Genomic DNA, 20,608 nt, shown 5'->3' on the forward strand with positions numbered 1-20,608 from the left:
TAAGTCAGTGGCCCCAGAAGCTAAGATTCTTTGAGTTTTTTTTTTTTTTTTTTTTTTTTTGAGACGGAGTCTTGCTCTGTCGCCCAGGCTGGAGTACAGTGGCCGGATATCAGCTCACTGCAAGCTCCGCCTCCCGGGTTCACGCCATTCTCCTGCCTCAGCCTCCCGAGTAGCTGGGACTACAGGCGCCCGCCACCTCGCCTGGCTAGTTTTTTGTATTTTTTAGTAGAGACGGGGTTTCACCATGTTAGCCAGGATGGTCTCGATCTCCTGACCTCGTGATCCGCCCGTCTCGGCCTCCCAAAGTGCTGGGATTACAGGCTTGAGCCACCGCGCCCGGCCGATTCTTTGAGTTTTAATGTAACCTCTGACCTACACAGCCTTGCTTTGAGCCCTCAGAGAAGGTTCAAGACCCTTCCCTGATGTAGCTTGATCCATCTTTGCATAGGCCAAGCCCTCTGTGAGGAATGACCATCAGCTTCCCTTGGGCTAGCAACAATTTTTTCATTAGGTCTGCATTGCCTGGAGGTTTCAGGGGGACAGGGGCCTGGTGACATGCAGAGTATGCAACCCAGCACACTGGCAGTGAGGTGTCCGGTCAAGACTACTTGTTAAATGAATGAATGAATCACTTCCTCAGAGAAACCCTTCCTGAACCCTCCTACCCCTAGACCAGCCCAGGCCTCTAGGAAAACTCCCAGCTCCCTCACTGCCTGTGTGAGCTACCCCCAGCAAGGACAGCAGCTACATTCCCCGCACTCTTTTCAGTGCCTGACTCAGGGTAGGTACTCAGAAAATCATGAATAAAAAACAAACTCAAGCAAAAATCTTCGCCGACCTAGGGACACTCCCTCGAGGCTCCTCCCAAACTTTCCTGCGGTCCCAGGCAGGTGGTTGTAGCGGGTGGGGCATGCAGCAGTCCTGCCTTGGATGCGGAGCTTTACCTCTGAGCACATCTTTGACTTTGGGTGCATCCCTCATCCTCTCAATTCCACAGGAACATACTGAAGATCAAATGAAATACTGCCCTGAGGCTAGGTGCGATGGCTCATGCCTGTAGTATCAGGACTTTAGGAGGCCGAGGAGGATGGATCACTTGGGCCCAGCAATTTGAGACCAGCCTGGGCAACGTGGCGAAATCCCATCTCTACAAAATTACCAAAATCAACCGGGCATGGTGGCACGCACCTGTAGTCCCAGCTACTCAGGAGGCTGAGGTGGGAGGATCACTTGAGCCCAGGATGTCGAGGCTGCAGTGAGTCAAGATTGCACGACTGAACTCCAGCCTCGGCAACAGAGTGAAACCCTGTCTCAAAAAATAATAACAACAATCAAAAACAGAAATACTGCTCTGAAATTATAGCCCTTGGTGTGCACTGAGCATCTTTATTATGATTCCTTAGGAGGTGGCAGCAGATCCCTTGGAAAACTCAGGGATCTTGTGGTTTTGCTGAGCCCACTGTCAGGTGTGTGTGTGGGACTCCCAGGGTTCCCTACCCCATCCAATGCAATGGAGCCTCACACCAGCCAGCACAGAAAACATTGCTTTATTAACTGCGTTTGCCAACACACGAGGAGTGCAAAGGGCTCCCTATGACACAAGCCCTGGTGGGGCTGGGGTCTGGAAGCCCCCATGAGTGAGCAGGACAGGATGGGGCTGGGAACTATGCAGCAGCGGCAACACAGAATCATGCAGGGCACAGCGGGCATTGGCCACACCCAGGTGACCATACATTCTATTGCTCGTTAAGGGTTGCGAACATGGACAATGTACAAAAAGGAGAAATAGGTCTTTGCGTTAATGAAAAATACATTTTTTCTCTACAAAGGAATCTTTTCTAATACAAGAAAATAAATATTGCAACATAAGCCAAAAATAATTTAAAATTGCTCTTTTCAATATATTTTCAATATTTCTCTTGTATATTAACAAATGGCACATCACTTTCTTTGAAACAAAGACAGAAGGTGTCTCCTCCTGTGACATTCATATCATTCCCCCCACCGTCCCCTCAAACTCACGTGGAACACAAAGTGTTTGTGCCTCTGAGGGAGAAAGTGGCAGGAGGTGCCTTAAAGAACAACCAAAGGTCTCAGACTCCAGCCCTGGCTCATTGGCCAATGTGGCCAGCGAGGCCAAGAGCATTGGAGAGTGCCCTCCCCAAGGGCTTTGCTACAGAAATCCAGATCATTTTTCAGTGGTTTGCACATGGGCAGAGGTTGGCCACATCTGGCAGTTAGCAAGGAAATGCCAAGTTCAGCCACTGCCAATGTTTGTTAGAATTGGGCAGTTGAATCTCTAGGAATTGTCCCAGCTAGTCCCATAGTGTGCCCATACACAGTACACACAGGCATGCCTGCACACGGACACACGAGGCGTGGCCTGGCACACCCCCCACAAACAATTCAACATCTTTGTCTGGAAACCTGGGGTGGCTTCTCCAAGGAAGCTGAGGCCCTTACATTGCAAATGCTCACACACTGTCACAAAGTCAGGCTCATTTAATAAAATAAACCCTTCTACCTTTCTTCTTCTCATTTGTCTCAAAATACATTTATGATACATAAAAATACTTTTCTTGCACATTATCCTTTGTCACATGATGAGGGGGAAGGAGGTGGTGGGCGATCAGGTCAGTGAGAAGGGGGAGGATAGCCAGAATGAGTTACAGAGCAGCTTCTCCCTCCCTGTGGAGGAGCAGTGCGAGTGGGGAGACGTGGTCAAGAGAAAGATCCACCTCCGCCTCTGGCCTGGAAAAGGAACCTGCCTTGCTGGGTCTCAGGGGCAGCAAAGCCCTCTACACTGGGGACAGTAGACCGGAAAAAGAGAGAAGCAGCTGTGACTAACGGGGGAAAGGCTGGGAACTCGGGGAGGATGGGTGGCTGGCATCCTTCTCCTTGCAGCCTGGTGGACATCCTGGAGATGGAGACAGCTACCTGGGGAAGACTGCTCCAGGGCTTGGCCTGGGAGTGAAAGGGCTCCCCAAGTGAAAGGCCACCCTCATCCCCTCGCAGCAGCCAGCCAGCCTAACAGACATCTGGGTTCTGCAGGACACAGGCTCAGCGACAGTCCAGTCCAAAGCAATAGCCAATGAAGAAGGAACAGAATCCAGAGGCCAACAACATGAGCAGAGGCTCTTGGAAGAACACCAGCCACCCCGAGGCAAGGGGCCAGACTCGTTGCACCCTCTCCCTAATTCTCCGCCCACCCCTGCCACCAGGGAGGCCCAGTCCCTGCCCCAGGATGGTGTGAAGGGGCAAGGGGCCAAGTGCGGAGACTGCTAGGCCCTGGGCTTTCCGGGACCCCTGGCAGTTTGGTTGTTCTTTAAGCTCACCTCTTTGCTTCCTGCAGGGTCAGACTGGGCCATCTGGCACAGACAGGGTTGCAGCCCGAGGTGACCCAAAGCATGGGGAAGGAAGAAGTTCTGTTCAAAGGCAGTAAACAGAGACTGGGGTTGAGACGCTGATGCTGACACTGACTGGTCACTACTACCAAGGCGGGCAGGCAGACTAAACTCTACGGGCTAGCTCATGCCATCCCAACGCCCAGAATCCTTGAAGCCCACCCCACTCCCTCCAAGTCCACCCGGACTAGACACATTTGTCCGATCCTCTGAACTGAGTCATTATCTTTGTTTCCTGTTTTGCTAAAATTCACATGAAACTGAGTGTCGATGACAATGCCACTGTCGTACCTTGATAGTTTTGGAGTTAGGGGTGGATGAAGGTCAAGCTGTTCCCCATCCTGCTTATTTGCTTTATGTATTTGGGGAGGAGGCAACCACATGGTAAAGACATTTTCCATGCTGGTTTCACTGTCAGTATCTTTCCCCTCTGTGACTCTCAGAGTTTAGGAAAGCTCACAGTGGGCTCAGCCCAGGATCTGAAATCTAACACCCAGGTACACTTCAGCAGCAGAAAAGCATCCTCTTCCGAGCGCTTGGGCTCTTCTCCTTGGGTGTGTGCAATGAACATGTTTCTATACTTTGATGCTAGAGAACTCCATTTTAAAAAAAGTCCAAGTGACAAGTTGTCAGGTCCAGGCTGTGCTGTATTATGGTCAAAATATTCTTTGGCATCCACAGAATGATTCGACTGATTCACTGGACTTTTTGCAAGGTTCTTGTTGGAGAAGTTCTGGCTTTACCAGTGGCGGAAGTGACCCAGGAGTAATTCATCAAAGAAAAAAAAATGTTTTCACGGAATTCCTTTTTTGTTGTTCCCTGAGCTATCACCCTGGGGCCACTCTACTGAAACTCTTCAGAGCAACTACCTGGGACCTAAGGGGGCGGGGGGGGGCGGGAAAGGCAGGACACGGGGGATGGCTGGGCAAGGGGTTAAGGCTCAGGAACAGGGGAACATCCAGCAAGACTTACAACAGCCCCAGCGGCCAACACCGGCCCGCCCTGGGCCCCGGGATCCCACTGCTTGTTGGAAGGAGGAGTTTCCAAAAGGAAACCACGGAAGAAGCTCATCTCTTAGCAGGACTAGGAAACTTGAAAAGGCAAGCGGTCTGGTCTGGTCACCTCTGTCTGAGTGACCAGACTTCGGCCGAGACTGGCCCCAAAGGAAGGAAGGAAGTTGGAGCCCCAGAGTGATTCTCTACAGTGGGCTGGTCTGAGCCCCATGACCCTGTCTGGGCACTGGCCCTCCCTTACAGCCCTCCACCTGCACTGGCAGCTGGCTGTTTGGGAGTCCCCTGAGTAAATGGCACAGCTCAGGAGGGATTCTGGGAACCCCTTCCCAGAGCCGCTGGGCTGGGCACTGGCAGGGGCAGAGCAGCAAGGGAGGGGAGGGTGGCAGGGTGGGCAGGCAGGCCTCAGATGATACGGGCTGATCAGGAACAGCTTTCAGTTCCCCTGGAACCAGCGGGCCCTCTGCACCCCCTCAGTGCTTTCTCATATAAACTCGTTGTGCTTGTGACAGTGAGTAGACTCTGGCTGGGTATTGTTTATTATACTTCCTTGGGGATCGGTGGAGTGCAGCAGGACCCCCCAAATGGACCCCAGTGGAATCTGGGGGCAAGGCGGGGTAGGCCCTGGACCGGCCCAACTGCCATGAAATAATGCCCAAACGACAGTCTGTGTCACCCAGTGGCAGCGGGCTGGAGTCCTGAGCTCTTCTCCACCTTGCCCACTTCTAGCCAGGGGCCCAGCAATAACACGTGGGCAGGGCAGGGATGGTGCACGGGACCTGGCAGGGTCCTGGCGGCCAGAGCCGTGGAAGGAATCCTAACATCCTAGACCAGCACAGAGGAAAGACAACAGTGTAGAATTCAAAACTCTCTCTATATTAAAAATAAAACCACGACGGAGTGGCAGCCTCGAGGGTCTGGGACACTCGGCAGAGACTGGAAATGGCAGTTGTGACTGGGCTGAGGCCTTGTTGGGGGACCAGGGCAGGGCCCGGGACAGGGAAGGGGGTGAGTTAGGAGGCCAGTACTCCCATGCGGACCACCTCCTCTGCCCCTGCCTCCCGGGGACCCCGCTGCACCCCACCGTCCTCGGCCTCTACATCTGAGTCGCTCATCTCCCCATCAGAGAAGTAGCCATCAGTCTCAGTGTCAAAATGCAGGCTGACCTTGGGCCTCTCAGCCACAGCTGAAGGTGGTCCCATTCCAGCATCAGGCCTGGCACCCGGCAATCTCCGGGTTACCTTGCTCTCGCGGGGCGGCCGGAGCCGGCCCAAAGGCTTAGGGCTCGCTGCAGGGCCAGGCACTTGGACATCTGAGTCAGCAGCTACTGAGGCTGCCTCGTCCGGGGTCTCAGGGGCCAGTGGTGGGGGGCTTTCAGGGGTGGCTAGGATGGGACAGTCCCCGGCTGTAGGGCTGGATGGCAAGTGAGAAGACGTCCGACGTGGTGGCTTCCTGGTAGGTGGCCCTTGACCCCCCTTGCCGCTGCCTGCATCCTGGCCCCAGGTCTTCTTGGGGGCTTTGTCTGGAGTCGTCCGTGAACCAGGCCCGTCCTGCGGCGGCGGTGGTGGTGGTTTCTTCTTGGCAGGCAGGCGGGTGCGGCCTCGGGCCTTCCTAGCAGGGTCGCCAGGTCGCAGCGAGGGGTCCCGCATGAAGCTGAGCAGTGTCTCCTCATCCTGCAGCAGCTCCTCTGACAGCAGCCCCGGAGCAGGGTCCTCGCGATGCCCATTGTTCAGCGGCCACTCGCTCATGGCCATGTTCTCTGCTGTGATCTGCACTGACTGTGCCAGCCAGCTGTTGAAGAAGGTGCCATCGATGGGGAATGAGGTGGACAGGCCTGCTGAAGGGAGAGAGGAGGCAAGTGAGATGCCAGCAGACGCGTGTCCCACCCTTTCAGGGAGCCCGCTGACGTTCCCAGCACACCACCATGCATCTTCTTCTCTCAGCTCCCCTGTGCCAGACCCAGGTGAGCTACCTTTGTCCATCCCTCCTGCCAACACCACCAAAGAGTTGGGACTACTTATATACCCTTCTCTCCAGAAGGACGTGCTGCCCTCAAGATGGGCTTCATAATTTGTGGGATGGAGTATAAAATGAAAATATAGGCTCCTTGTTCAAATATTATTAAGAATTTCAAGGTGGAGTGTTAATAGCTCTTTTAGTTTGTCTAGCAGGTTTTTTGGATTTTACCAGAAAGCCTGCCATGGGGAAAAAAATTCAAGGTGGCAGCAGCAGAGCATTAAACCAAGATCAAGGACCCTGTGCAACGGCATAGGTTGCTACCCACTAAGTTGGCCCTGCCCACCACCCCCACTCTGGTGGGGTTGGGGAAGGAGGAATCTGGAGGAAAATGCCCTCAGGCCACCAGAGGGCACTTGGTCTTTATAAGCATTGCCTCCCAGAGCTTGCAGCAAAGAGCTTGGATAAAGGGATCAGGCGCGAATAGGGGTAGCAAGCAGTATCCAGTCCCTCCTGGATGTCAGGGGAGAGAGGAGACAAGTGAGATGCCAGCAGATGTGAGGGAGGCAGATCCTTCCTCCCTTACCGAGGTCTTGGGAAGGGACAGCTGGTGAGACGTGAGACTGGGTTTCCTGTTACACACCCAAGTTATCCCCTTCTTTTTGCGGGAGGGGTGTGAAATGAAGGAACATGGTCTTGCTCTGTCACCCAGGCTGGAGTGCAGTAGCATGATCATGGTGCACTGCAGCCTCAGCCTCATGGGATCAAGTGATCCTCCCAACTCAGCCTCCTGAGAACTGGGAATATAGGCATGCACCACCATGCCTGGGTTGTCCCCTTGTTGAGACAGAGGGACAGAAAGGATGACCTGGGGCCTTTGTCCCAGAGGCAAGGTCTGGAAGGGGACTCCATGATGCTCCCCGAGATCTCTGCAGGAAGCACGTGAGGTCCATGAGTCACACTGCTCCCATTAGGCTGCTCTGCCTAACAGGAGGCCTGGGACAGTGGAGGTGATGGGCAGGGCCAGGGCCTGCAGCCACTCCTCTGGGTATCTCTGGGTAGCTCCAGGAAAGTCTGCTGCTGTTACAGGAAGGGCCTATTTAGAGGATTCTGGGAGAGTAAGACGAGGATGGGGCTTTCTGGTAGATCCGCCCCTCCAGCATGGGGGCTGTCCTGGGGGACTCTGGGAAAATCCAGCCACCAGGATCCAGCCAGGGAAATGACTGGACAGCTCCTGAATGGGCGTGGCCCAGCCTCCATCCAGGTCTACATAAGGGGCATTTCCCAGGATGTCACACGGGGCTCTGAGATCTGTCTCCTTTGTGGGTGGAAGGTGTGTGCACCTGGGCAAGCAAGGGCCTGGTTACCGCTCTTGAGCCTCAGTCTCCTATTCTGTGCAGCTGGCCTTCTGCAGGGCAGAGCTGCAAGTGTGGTGATGGTCAAGCCTGCCCGTGTCTGCAGGCCAGCATGGCCCTCACTCACCCAGCTGCCCCAGGACTGAGTCAGGCCCCGCCTTCACTTTCTCTTTCTTCTCAGTGCTGCCCTTGGAGCCCTCGCAGCCCTTCCTCTTCGAGTCACTCTTCTTGCCCTTTGCTCTCCTCCCAGACCGCTCTGTGTCAGGGAAAGCGAGAGGAGGAGGGATATGGTTACCCTGAGTGGCCTCAGTCAGCACCAAGATCCCTGCGTGGCAGCCCAGGAGTCCTCCATCAGTCAGTGCTCACCCTCCACAGCAAAAAGGTTGGAGCCAGGGGACGGCTGGCATGGTGGGGTGAGCCAATTGTCCACTGTGCCCTGTGGGGGACTTGGGGTGGCCACAGGGCCACAAGGAGAGGCCCTTGCAGGACCTGGACTCTAGTCTGACCCGCACAACCTGCAGCCTTGGGAGAGAGTGTGGGTGGTGGGAAGAATGGCTGGAGGGGAGTCTGGACAGGTCAGGGCCTTGAATGCCAGGCTGAGGAGCTAGACATGTCAGTGGAAGGAACACTATCTGAGGGGTCGAGAGGCTTGGGGTCCATTCCTAACCCCAGGGTCAGCTCCCCTGAACCAGTCTCCTGCATTGGTCTCTTGGTTGGCTTTCAAAGTCAGGCAGTGAACTGGATGGGAGATTCAGGGTGCACCCCTGGCTCCTGTATCCTTTCAGTTCAGGCCAGGCCTCAGTCTCATCTATTTTGGTTTGTTTTGAGACAGAGTCTTGCTCTGTTGCCCATGATGGAGTGCAGTAGTACAATCATAGTTTACTGCAGACTTGACCTCCCAGGCTCAAGTGATCCTTTACCCTCAGACTCCTGAGTAGCTGGGACCACAGGTGCATGCCACCACACCTGGCTAATTTTCAAATTTTGTAGAGACAGGATCTTACTATGTTGCCCGGACTGGTCTTGAACTCTTGCGCTCCAGTAATCCTTCCACCTTGGCCTCCCAAAGTGCTGGGATTACAGGTGTGAGCCACTGTGCCTGGCCACATCTGTTTATTTATTTATTTTTTAGAGACAGAGCCTGGCTCTGTTACCTAGGCTGGAGTGCAGTGGTGTAATCATAGCTCGCTTGCAGCCTCAAACTACTGGGCTCAAGCAATCCTCCTACTTCTGCTCCCCCAAGCAGCTAGGAATACAGGCATGTGTCACCATGCTCAGCTAATTTTTGTAATTTTTTTTTGTACAGACAGGTTGGTCTGGAACGCCTGCCTTCAAGTGATTTTCCCACTGTGGACTCCCAAAGTGCTGGGATTTTAGGCATGAGCCACTGTGCCTGGGCAATCTCATCTGTAACATGGCATGTAACCAATGCCTAGACACTCTGGAGGCAGGCTCCTGGAGAGGCTCCCCACTGCTCTCAGGACAGTGTAAGCTCCTGCCCCAGGCTACAAGAAGATCTTGCACATGTGACCCTGGTTACCCATCACCCCTACTTTAGGTGTCTTCCTTCTGCCCGGTGCAGCCATTCCAGCCTCCTTCCAGTTTCTCTGCCAAGACATGCTGTGGCCACTAAGTCTCCAAATACGTTGTTTTCTTGTCCTATCCTTCATCTGATTCAGCTCACAGCCCAAATATCATCTCCACTAGGAGGCCTTTTCTAGCCACCAAGCCAGACAGCCTCACCAATATGCACACAGCCCATGACCCATCCCAAGCGTCAAGCCTCGCAACAGTGTGAGCAGCAGCTTTGGACAGGGCAAACCAGTCGTCTCCAAATGCCCCGCCCTGCCCTGAACAAACAGCTGCCTGTTGTTGACACTCAAGACAAGGAGTTGCAAATGCCCCCAGAACCAATGCAGGGATGTGAACCCTCCAGGCTCTTGACCATGCTTCTGGAATCCTGTGCCTGAGGGCACTGCTCATGGCTTGCCACCCTCTGCTTCCTCAACTGTGGGTGCCTTGCATGGGCTTCTCCTTCTGCAGCCGATATGTGGCCACAGCCAAGTGCTAGGAAGCCTGAGATGTTGTCGGAGCATCACTGCTTCTGGGAAGACATCCCTGATACTTCTATCCCTGCACTGGCAGCAACTGTAGCCTCTGCGATACCACGTTCCTTTCTCTCTCCAGATGGTGTGTTCCACAAGGGCGGGAACCCTATCCAATCCATGCTCAGCTAATGCTGGCTGAATGAATAAACAGAAGACAGGGGGCCTGGAAAGCTCCAGCAGCCAGGAAGCTGCCACAGTCTTTGGGTACATGGTGAGCTCTGCATGGCCACGACTAGCACCTGAACTTGGCAAGGCTAGATGTTGGGGCCAGAGTGGATGGTGATGCCAAAGCACAATCAGGTCAGCTCAGCTCTCAGGCAGAAGTAGGGGCAGTAGAGGTCCTCAGTCATTTGTTCCAATGGTGGCTCAGCAGCTTTCCTCCCTCCTCTCCACTCCAGGCCCAGCTCAGCTCCGAGGCTGAAGTGGCATTGGCAGACCCAGGCTCAAAGTCTCTCTCCACCCAGCTATTTCTGCTGCATGTAAACCAAACACTGGGATACCGCTTTGGGGGCTAAGTGTTGCCCTTCTTAACATGTATACGCTCCAGGAAGGGTCCTGTGTCTGGCAATATCCACAATTAACAGATAAGATCAATGTCAGAGCTTCCTTCAGCCTTTGATTGCCAGACCCATTAAACACATGTGACGCCAAGAGAATACGAAGAATAAGAATAAAACAGCGGAAAACACTGCAGATGCAGTGCAAGAATCCTGTTAGGGTCAGACAGAAACAATAGCCAGGTCCTATCACATCTCTGGGGCAGCTGCCTTCTTCGAAACTGACTCCCAGGCACACCAGGGTTCAGGGAAGCTCACCAGCTTCTGGCCCTTCCTGCCTCAGCACCAGCAGAGAGCCACTAGGCCTTCTTCTCTGTACCTGTTCACATGCAATCAGCTCCTGAACTGCTGTGGCCTAGTCAACCAGAAAGCTCCCTGAGGGCAGGCCTGATGCCCACATTCCAACCTCTGGCTCTTTGCCTAGTGACACACAGCCCAGGACCCTGGCAGGCCCCCGTCTGGGCCTACTAATTGGATGGTGAAGGGTAGGGGTGGGGGGCCAGTGGCCCCTGGCTCCACGAAGATATCCCACCAGGGTCCAAAGACACACCCTCCTTGGGACCCAGCCCCGCAAGAGAGGGCACACGGAGGTGGCGGCGGCAGGTGGGGAAGGCGCCTACCTCGACACAGATCCTGTTCAATAAGTTTCATCTGCAGGTGGAATATCTGCTCCTGGAGTTTGCAGATGGCGTGTTTCGTTCTCTCGCGCCTTGTCACCATGTAGCACAGATTTCTAACCTGAGAAAACAAGAGAGATTTTCCACCTTACTCACAGGCAACCACCCCAGACCTCCCAGCTCTGGGGACCTTGCTATGGGTAGAGGCAGTGCCAGGGGCACAGGTTACCACCATAGCCTATCCTGCCCAGAACATCTGCAAACCAATTTCCAGACCCTGAGCGCATCCTCAGCCCTGTGCTGCATGTCTCGGACACAAAACCTAAGGCCACACATAGCCTCGGCCCTGTGGTCCCTGGCTGAGCCAGAGCGGCCAGGGGAGGGCATCTGGTTAGATCAGCCCAGCATGCCCACCTTCCTCCTCGGAGTCTTACCTTCCTGGTAAGGTCAGCCACGCTGCCTCCCAAGGCCCTGCCAACATGGTTGCGCTTCTCTATAACCACAGTGCCCGCAGACTCATCAGGGTCTCACCAGGTCACCAACTTCATCCCTCTGCCTCCTGTCCAAGGCTTTTCTTTCCCAGTAAAGAAATTCTTCAGACACAAACGGCATGGCAAAAACTAACATGTGTCCTGAGCCACAAATGGCCCCGGTACTTGCAGCCCGAGAGAACGCCAGCAGAATAGCTTTGAGCAGAAAGGAAGTCCTAACCCAACTGTGCCCAGCCTGCAGCCAACCCATGTCTACCTGCTGCACTGGGACCTGAGCCAGGCTCATGCCATGCTGGCCAAGGCTTCCACATCCACACAGCCACCTTCACACTGCCAGTGACAGAACTCCTCAGCAGAGAGGGCAGAGGCCTCTCTGACTGCCTCAAGGCCAGCTGAGATGAGCCCCCTGGGGCCTTAGATACCAGCTTCTAAGCTCATGGGACATGGACCCCTCCTATAGGTGGTCCCACAGGAAGCACCTGCAGGATGGACCATGCTGCTGCCAGCCCACCTGGCACCTTACCCTAGTGGGCCATCCCTCCCTGGCTGCTCTCAGGGCAGGCCATACTTCCGGAGCCAAGACCAAGCCCTCTTCCTTGAGACACTTCCTTGCTCTTCAGCACAGGATGGAGACTCCATTATCAGGGACAGTTGGCCAAAGCTGCTCAGCTTGAATTCCGGGTCCCACCAGGGTCTTTCCAGCTGGGACCAGGCTGTTTCTCGTTGGGTTCCATCTTCAAGGCTGAGTTCAGTCTTCATGTCCTTAAGCTAGAGTGACCTCTGGTTCCAGACCCCCTGCCTGTTGGCATAACCATCATTTCTCCCAGTCCGAGAGCAGCCAAGATCAGACCTCTCTTCTGGGTATGGGGATCCTCCTTTCTTTCCTGAGCCCGGCCGTGAAGGATATACCACAAAGGTGGCTCCAGCCTCAGGCCTCCACCCGATGCACTCTGCATGGACTCTCCGTGGCCTTCCACGCTGGTGTGTGCGCCCTCAGCTCAGACCGTGAGCACCAGGCCATCCACCCCTGAGCCTCAGCTCCACCTATCCCTATGGCCAGTACCACTCCAGGGGGCCACCCTGGGCTGCAACCACCTGGATCCAGCCTGTGAGCCCCGGCTCTAGCCTACCGGGATGGCCCACCTTCCTGTCAAAACCTGGACCTCCTAAAACCACCCTCCAACCAGCCTCCTTCCCCCATACCCTTAAGCACTGGCTATAGCTCTGTGGACTTGCACTGTGTGGGGCCCTGGACTCAAGCGAGCAACGCCGCGGGGGCCCCTTTCTTCTCAGGGTAGGTAGGTGCTGACCAACTACTGACAGGACCAGGTGGCTCCGCCCCACACTTGGGGGTGCTGAGCAAGGCGTCTTGGACACACCAGCAGCCAGTGGGAGTGGGAGTTGATCACACGGCGGGGGCAGAGCCTGGGAACGAGGAATCCAGGCTGGGGGGAGGCAGAGCAGAGCCTCATGGCAGGAGTCTGAAGGGAGCAGTGAGGAGTGGTGGGGCTGGCAAGGGAGGAGGGCAGGCGCTGAGGCTTCACTGAGCCAGGCCAAAGGAAGCCAAGGCTGGATTTTCTTTTTTTTCTTTTGAGACAGGGTCTCGCTCTGTCGCTTAGGCTGGAGTGCAGTGGCACGATCTCGGCTCACTGCAAACTCTGCCTCCCGGGTTCAAGCGATTCTCCTGCCTCCGCCTCCCGTGTAGCTGAGATTACAGGCGTCTGCCACCACACCTGGCTAATTTTTGTATTTTTAGTAGAGATGAGGTTTCACCATGTTGGCCAGGCTAGTCTCGAACTCCTGACCTCCTGATCCACCCGCCTTGGACTCCCAAAGTGCTGGGATTACAGGCGTGAGCCACCGAGCTCGGCCCAGGGGTGGATTTTCACAGAGTGGTGAGACACTTCCCTTCTCCCTTCTTCCCTTCTCCCACCTGCAGTGGCTTCTGTACGGGATTGAATAGTGTTCCCCCAAATTCATTTTTACTGGGACCCTCACAACGTGACCTTATTTGGAAATAGGGTCTCTGTAGATATAAATAGTTAAGATGATATCATACTATATTAGGTTGGGCCCTTGATCTACTATGAGTGGAGTCCTGACACAGGGGCCTATAGGGAGAAGGCCATGTGACCTGGCAGAGGCAGAGGCTAGACAGATGTCCGCAGACCAAAGAACAGCAAAGATTCCTGGCAACCACCAGAAGCTGGGAGGCAGGAAGAGACTCTCCCGCAGAGCCCCCGGCAGGAACTAATCCTGCTGACACCTCAACCTTGGGCTTCCAGCCTCCAGAACCGTGAGGATGAATCTCACCATCCAGCTGGTGGCAGGCAGGCAGGCCTAGGAAACTAACAGGGATGCTGGGCATGAGACGCTGGCAGCCTTTAGAAGGGACTTGGTGTGGAGCTCAAGAGGGAGGGGCAGCCAGCACCCCCACGTGGGGCAAAACTGTGGGCAGCCGTGAAAGACAGTGGAGCCTAAGGCCTCCAGCCCTCGGAGTGAACAGTCAGGGGAGAGCGGTGGATGACCATTGAGGCCAAGGAGCGGCCAGGGAGGGAGGGGGTAAACCGGGACCTCAGTGGGGACCTGGTCAGAGCATCACAGGAAAAGGACTCCAAGATTAAGGGCAGGTCTGATTGTGGCAGCCACTGCTGAGAGGGTTGGGGGATGCAGAGGTAGGCGGGGGAGGCTGCAGGCGGCCCAGGTGGCAGGCTCTGGGATGTGGCGGAAATCCGGCCAGAGTGGGCAGCAAGGATGCAAATACCATGAGGGACGACAGGAAAGGAGAGATGGGGGTGGGAGCAGAGGAACCCACGACTAGAGGGAAATAGGGAGGGAGGATTCGCTTTTGAAGATGAGAGAGGGTTGAACAGATTCAAATGTTGGTGGAAAAGGACCCGCAGAAAGGAAGAAGAAAAGAGAGACTCGTGAGCTGCAGGTGTGGGCCAGAAAAAAGACCCCTGTGGGGGAAGGAAGACAGGAGGGAAGGGAAGAGAATGGACCGAGAGTCTGGGCTGGCAGAAGTTAGAGGCCCTGGTGTGAGGACAGAGGGGAGGCTGTCCTGAGGGAGGCAGGGCCCAGCACGTGGGCAGCAGGGATGAGGTGGGGTGTGCGGCAGGGATTGCCCTGCTCAGCGCTGTGGAATTTCTCCTCATGGAGGGAGTGGCTCTCAGTGGGTGAGGCTCTGCCAGGGGTCTGGCCTCAGCGAGGGACAAGGGTTGGGGCACAGCAGGCCAGTGCCAAACAGGGAGTGAGTGAAGAAAGCAGGACAGAGAAGGGTGGAGGGCCTGGGAGACAAGTGAGCAGGGAGAGCAGGAGACTGCGGGCAGGGAGGAGAAGTGGCGATTTTTGGGTTACTGACCTGGGAACAGCTGGAGGTGGTGACTGGGCTTGGGTGAGGCAGGGGCACTAATGGGTTGGGGGAGCTCTGGAGATGGGAGGCACAGGGGCAGAAGAGCCAGATGTCTGGAGGCTGGAGCTGCCCAGGACAAGGATGGCTTTGGTGGGAGGCCAAGCGGGCCACCATCCAGGCACTGAGGCCAGGACCCACTTCCTGCTGAGTCTTTCCCTCCTTGGGAAGTTGTCCCATGTCATCCTCTGGGCAGGTGTGTGTCTTAGAGCTGCCTCCACCCTCTCAGCCTCCTCCTCAGGCCAGGTCAGGCTCCCAAATAAACTCCTGGTGACCAGAGCCAGAGCTACAAGCAGCAAGTCCCTGCACAGCCTGCTTGTCAGCGTGGTTGCTAGGGGACACCAGCCGGCACTTGTCGGGCTGATCAACAGTGCTGCAATTTTTTTTCTTTTGTCAGCCATAAATAACTCTAGGAGGCTGCAGTGGCCATGCCTTCCGAGTGTCCGCTGGGGCCAAGGCCCAACGCTGAAATTTTAGGAAAGCACATCTGGTTGACCATAAAATGGGATTTCATGCTGGCTGCAGCCCCAGCTCCCGTTTCTCTCAGCAAAACCCCTGCCTGGCTGAGGAGGAACGAATCGATCTGGGAGGATGCTGGGTTCCCAGGCCCTAGCACTGGGCCTGCCCTGTGGGTCCTCTGTGGAGCCCACCCTCAGAGCGCATGGGCTGGCCTCCCCTTCTTCTAAGAGCCAAATGCTGAGGGGCCAGGACAGTAGCAACAATCACGGCCAACAATGGAGGGCACTGTGCTAAGCTCTGTCCCCCACACGCACTGTGACACCAAGGTCAGTCTGATCCTTATTCCCATTTTACAGACAAAGAAACTGAAACTCAGAGAAGTAGAAACCGAAACAAAGAAGGCACAGAGCTGGGAGTGCAGGAACTGGATGCAAAGTCAGGCTACCAAGGCCTCGACCTCAAGCCCTGCCCTATCTTCCGATGATTCCCGCCCAGGCTGGCATAGTGCTCAGTTACAGGCTGGGTACTCCCGGCGCTGCACTGGGCCTTGGTCCGAGACTGGGCCTGCTGGCCAGGCCACCAACCACCACGGGCCTTTGCAGAAAGCCTCCCCCGTGGCAGGGTTCCTGTCGCTGTTCATTCACCCAAGTTGCAAATGTGTGACCTGGAGAGGCCTTGAGGCTGGGCCGCCGATGGGGGTCAGCTTGGCTCATGGTTGTCCCTCCTCGGCCCTGCCAGGGCTGTGCATGCCCCTGCTCTCATCGAAGCTGGTGCCCGCCAGTCCAGCTTGGTGGCTGCTCAAGAAGTAGCATTTGACAGGGCCCCCTGAGCCATAAGAGGCTGCACATACTTCAAAATTGGCCCTGCTTCCTCTTCCCAGAGGAGGAGTGGGATGGTTCACACCTGACTACTCTGGAGTGCTGTGGCCCCCACTGGAGGGGTCTGTGCAGCAGCTCTCATTTTCCGGAACCCCAGAGCCTGCCAACCTCAGCCCCAGGCCCCACCTGAACCAGCCGAGACTGGGGTGGGAAGATTAGGGGGCTGATAAGGGGAAGCTTTTGCCCAGGAAATTTACAGAATAGAGAATAAGCCAACAACTCCTTTTCTGCCCCTGACTGAGGTCCAAATTCAAGCTCAAAACCCCTGGGATGGAGTTCCTCTAAGGCTTCCTGTTATTCGTCTCTCCGAGCCCGTTTCCTCATCTGCTCAGCAAGGCTGGGAGGATCTTCCTCAAGTCTCTTTTTCCAGGGTGATGACTACATAAGTGAGTCAGCCCTTGACCTCCCTGGACAACCCAGCCAGGAACAGACACGGGGGCTGACCAGCACAGAACAGGGAGGTCAGTTCTGAGGGGATGTTTGGGAAACAGCTGGAGTAAAAGCAGGTGTTTCTGCTGGAGATCCAGCAGGTGGAGACATGGTAGCCTGAAGAAGACTCTGGAAGCAGCTTCGGTCTCAGAAGGTCTTACACCTGATGCCCCTGCCACATGTGACAGGAGGCTGGGCTGGCCAGGAGGTGGTGGCTGCAATGTAGATGGCCTTGCCCTCTGTCCTGGCTAGAGCCAGGGACATCTGGTTCCTCCCACCCCCACCTCTTCCTTCTGGCCTGCTGGCAAGCTGGCTGCCAGGCAGTGAGTGCACTCCGGGGCCAATAGGTCATTTCCCTCTTGAGCAGGCTCCAGGGCAGATGAGGAGGAAGGAGAGGAGTGAGGAAGTTGGATCCAGTGCCCCTTCCCTGACAGTACAACACCCCCCTGACAGTACAACACCCCCGGAGATGTTCTACCCATTTTACAGCCTTGCCCACTGCGATGCAGATAAGAAAAGCAGCTGCTTCCGGTCACACAAAGCTCCCTGCGTGCTCCTGCCCAGAGCTGTTTCCTGACAGGACCCAGGGAGAGGGCGACCATGTGTGTCTGAACCCAGGGGAGACACTGTGACATGGTCCCATATGCTCTGGAACCCTAGAAATGTCCCAGAGAGGAGAGGCCAGAACAGCTTGTGGGGTTCAGAGGACTGGACAAGGATCCGGAAATCCTGCTTCATTTCACTCAGCCCCCTGGACCAAGCCACCATCATCTGTTCCCCAGCACACAGCTGGGGGCGGTTTTCAGCCAGTCCACCCGTTCCTTGGACTTCTCCTCCAGGGAGTGATGGGTGGAAGTCCCAGCCTCAATGTGTCAGTCCCTCCTTAGCACTTCTGCAGCTTCCAGACACACTGTGATCCACCAGCCCAGCCTCGTATGATCCACCAGCCCCTTTCACCTCCTCCTTCCACTCCACCGTTCCTTGAGTCCACCCTGTCTCCTTCGTGCCTCTGTTCTCTTTGCCCAGCACCCCACGGAGCCGCATTTACCCATCTACCCTGCCCTGGCCTGGCACGTGCCTGTTTGGCTGCTCCTGGCTCTTGATGCTCCTGGCTTTCAGCATGGGTTACGGGGACAGCTTGGGAAGCCCCAGTTCCTCCTCTACCTCAGATTCTCAATGCAAGCTCATGTGTTAGGACCAGGCAGGGCCCACAGAGGCAAGCAAGTGCCAGAAGCCTGGGTCCTCGCCCTAGCTCTGGTGCTCCCAGCCTCCTGACCTTGGCAGGGCCCCCACCATTCACCAGGCCTGTGATAGGGCTGGCATAAGAGGGACTCAGAGACTCAAGAACTGGACTCTTCTCTGTTCTGTAAAGTGCCAGTTACCCCCATACTCTTTGGGACCTGAAAGCCCTCAGCCGCTTGGCAGGCTCCTGCACAGGGCCGGTCCACCAGAGCTCACAGTTTGAGTCCTGGGGAGTCCTGGCTGCTCCAGGGCAGTGACTGTGGCATGGAAAGGACTCCTGGACCCACCAGGCAGGTGGGTGGGCAGGCAGCATGGGGACTCACCCTCTCTAGGTCCTGCCGCAGATGGGTGAAGAGCTTCAGGCGGCGGTAGAGGACGTCCTGCTCCTGCTGGGCCAGGTTGTCCACCTCGTCAGTCTTGGGGGTCAGCAGCGGCTGGTTGGCATTGGCTTTCCTCTTCAGCTTCCAGTACTGGTAGATGAAGTCGACCAGCGCCTCAGCCAGGTCCAGCCGCTCAGCCACCTCAGCAGGTTCCACCAGCTCATAGAAGTCCTCCTCTAGCTGCTGCAGCCGCTGCTTGCGCAGGGTCACCTTTTCCAGGTCCTCGCCAGCCTGGCTGGGCTCTGCAGGCTCAGATGTGGGCTCATTACGTGGGCCCCCATCACTGTGTTCCTGGCAGAATGACTTGAACTTGACCTCATCATTGTCTGCTAATATAGTCCGCATTTCCAGGCTGTGGTCAAAGGCGCATGTGACATGGAATGCCGTGACGCAGGAAGGCATGGAACACTGAGGGGAAAGGAGGGGCAGCATCAGACATGGAGGGAGCCTGGTGGGAGGGGAGAAGACAGAGGGGCTTCCCCCAGGGCTCTACTGAGAATGCACAACGCCTAAATAGAATGGCGTGGGCTCCCGACCTCCTGTGCAGGATGGGAGTTATGGCAGGGGAGGAGGAGGAGCTCTGGGGCGCCCGGAAACACCATGTGCCCTGGGGGAGTCAATCAGAAGACAGTTGAGAAACACCTCTGGGGACAAGCTGCATTTTTTTTTTTTTTTTTTGAGAGAGTCTCACTCTGTTGCCCAAGCTGGAGTGCAGTGGCTCCATCTCACTGCAACCTCCGCTTCCCAGGTTCAAGAGATTCTCCTGCCTCAGCCTCCCAAGTAGCTAGGACTACAGGCGTGCACCACCTAGTTTTTGTATTTTTAGAGATGAGGTTTCACCATGTTGGCCAGGCTGGTCTCGAACTCCTGACCTCAGGTGATCCACCTGCCTCAGCCTCCCAAAGTGTTGGGATTACAGGCGTGAGCCACCATGCCTGGCCTCACGCTGCATTTTTGTGTGGGCAAAATGACTTTGGCATCACAGAGCATCAAAAGAAAGGCTGATGATGGGTCACTGGCTAATCTAAGATGGGGATTGTGGTCCCCTTTTTGTCCTCTGGGAAGAGGGGCTGGACTTAGACCCCTTCCCTCTCCTTTCGTCCAGACAGCTTCAGGCCTGACCCTCTCTCTTAGCCTTGGATGATGGCTGTGGGCAGCTGATAACTGTGTCAGCAATCATGCACCCAACTATTACGACTGCTTATGCTGCACTCACAAATCCTTTTGAAGGTCCATGGATGAGTGGAGGCACAACTAACGTTTACAATGACAACTCTGTTCCTAAAAGATGAGGCGGACAAAGGATGACTCCCACCTGCACTCCCAAACTACAGACCCGAGGCATCAACATCCCCTGGGAGCTTGTTAGAAATGCAAGTTCTCAGCTTCACTCCAGACCTACTGAGTCAGAGCCTCTCAGGAGTAGGCTCAGCAGTCTATGTTTACCGAGCCCTCCAGGTAATTCTCATGCACGCTAGACTTTGGGAATAGACTTTGCTAAAGACAGATGGTATAGCCCTTCCAGTGTCAGGAGACTCTATTAGCTTAGCTAGAGGAGAAGTTTGATTCCTAACCCCTAATGTGTCAAGTTCAATGTCAGAAGTGAGGCTAATGTATTCATCGAGCCCCAAGACACTTGCTTTCAGGGACAGCCAGAATTCTCAGCACTCCAATAGCGTGGTGAGCCTTGGTTCCCCAGGTCTGTTCCCACTCCCTAAAAGACCAGGGGATGGAGAAATGCTCCCCATCAGGTGCGATTCTGACTCTGGCCCCAGTCCCACACCCCTCTGGGGCGCATCAGTCTGCAGCCCCATGGAGGGGAGAGGGTGGTGGCAGCTGCTGTCCGAGGCCCCAAGCATGCCTCTCTCTCAGCCGGCTCCTGGCAGCAGGAGGGTGAAGTAGTCCACATACCTGGATGCAGGTGCCTGTGCATTCCTTGCAGAGGCTGCAGGACAGAGCCCAGCGGCTGGCTGGGATATGCGAGATCTTGGTGATGGGCTCCATCTTCTCTGGGCAGCCGATGCTGACCTGGGCAGGACACAGGGGGCTGTATCATTCCTCTCATCCCCAGCCTGCCTCCAGGGATCTCCAAAATGTGGGTTTGTCTGCTGAAACTAGGTGGTGGGCAGACAGGGCAGTGGCTGAGCCCCTAAATCTCAAGTCCCTCCTGACACCAAACAAGCATGGCTCAAAGGCCGGAATTCCTCCTAACTCTCCCAAGCTGACCACTGGATGAGTGTGTTAGTGTGTGCTCATCTGAGACTCATCTTAAATTGTCTGTGAATGTGTGAGTATGCCATCAGTGTGTGTAGT

General features: G+C 55.5%; 1 protein-coding gene across 2 annotated transcripts in view; it reads right to left on the reverse strand.

Moving 5' to 3' along the window:
* Window positions 1-1,530: 1,530 nt before the first annotated feature.
* The window catches only part of JADE2 (jade family PHD finger 2), a 56,827-nt gene continuing 37,749 nt past the window's right edge, over window positions 1,531-20,608 (reverse strand). The window contains exons 8-12 of one of the 2 annotated variants that reach the window (XM_011969211.1): window positions 20,207-20,323; window positions 18,239-18,703; window positions 11,011-11,128; window positions 7,853-7,981; window positions 1,531-6,251 (exon numbers count right to left, since the gene is read on the reverse strand). In XM_011969211.1, the coding sequence (XP_011824601.1) occupies window positions 5,428-6,251; window positions 7,853-7,981; window positions 11,011-11,128; window positions 18,239-18,703; window positions 20,207-20,323 (1,653 nt within the window). In that variant the 3' untranslated portion in view covers window positions 1,531-5,427. The remainder of the gene's footprint in view (window positions 6,252-7,852; window positions 7,982-11,010; window positions 11,129-18,238; window positions 18,704-20,206; window positions 20,324-20,608) is intronic. The other variant, XM_011969212.1, reaches the window with a different exon arrangement.

The sequence above is a fragment of the Mandrillus leucophaeus genome, unplaced genomic scaffold (assembly GCF_000951045.1).
Source record: "Mandrillus leucophaeus isolate KB7577 unplaced genomic scaffold, Mleu.le_1.0 Scaffold88, whole genome shotgun sequence".
NCBI classification, from domain to species: domain Eukaryota; kingdom Metazoa; phylum Chordata; class Mammalia; order Primates; family Cercopithecidae; genus Mandrillus; species Mandrillus leucophaeus.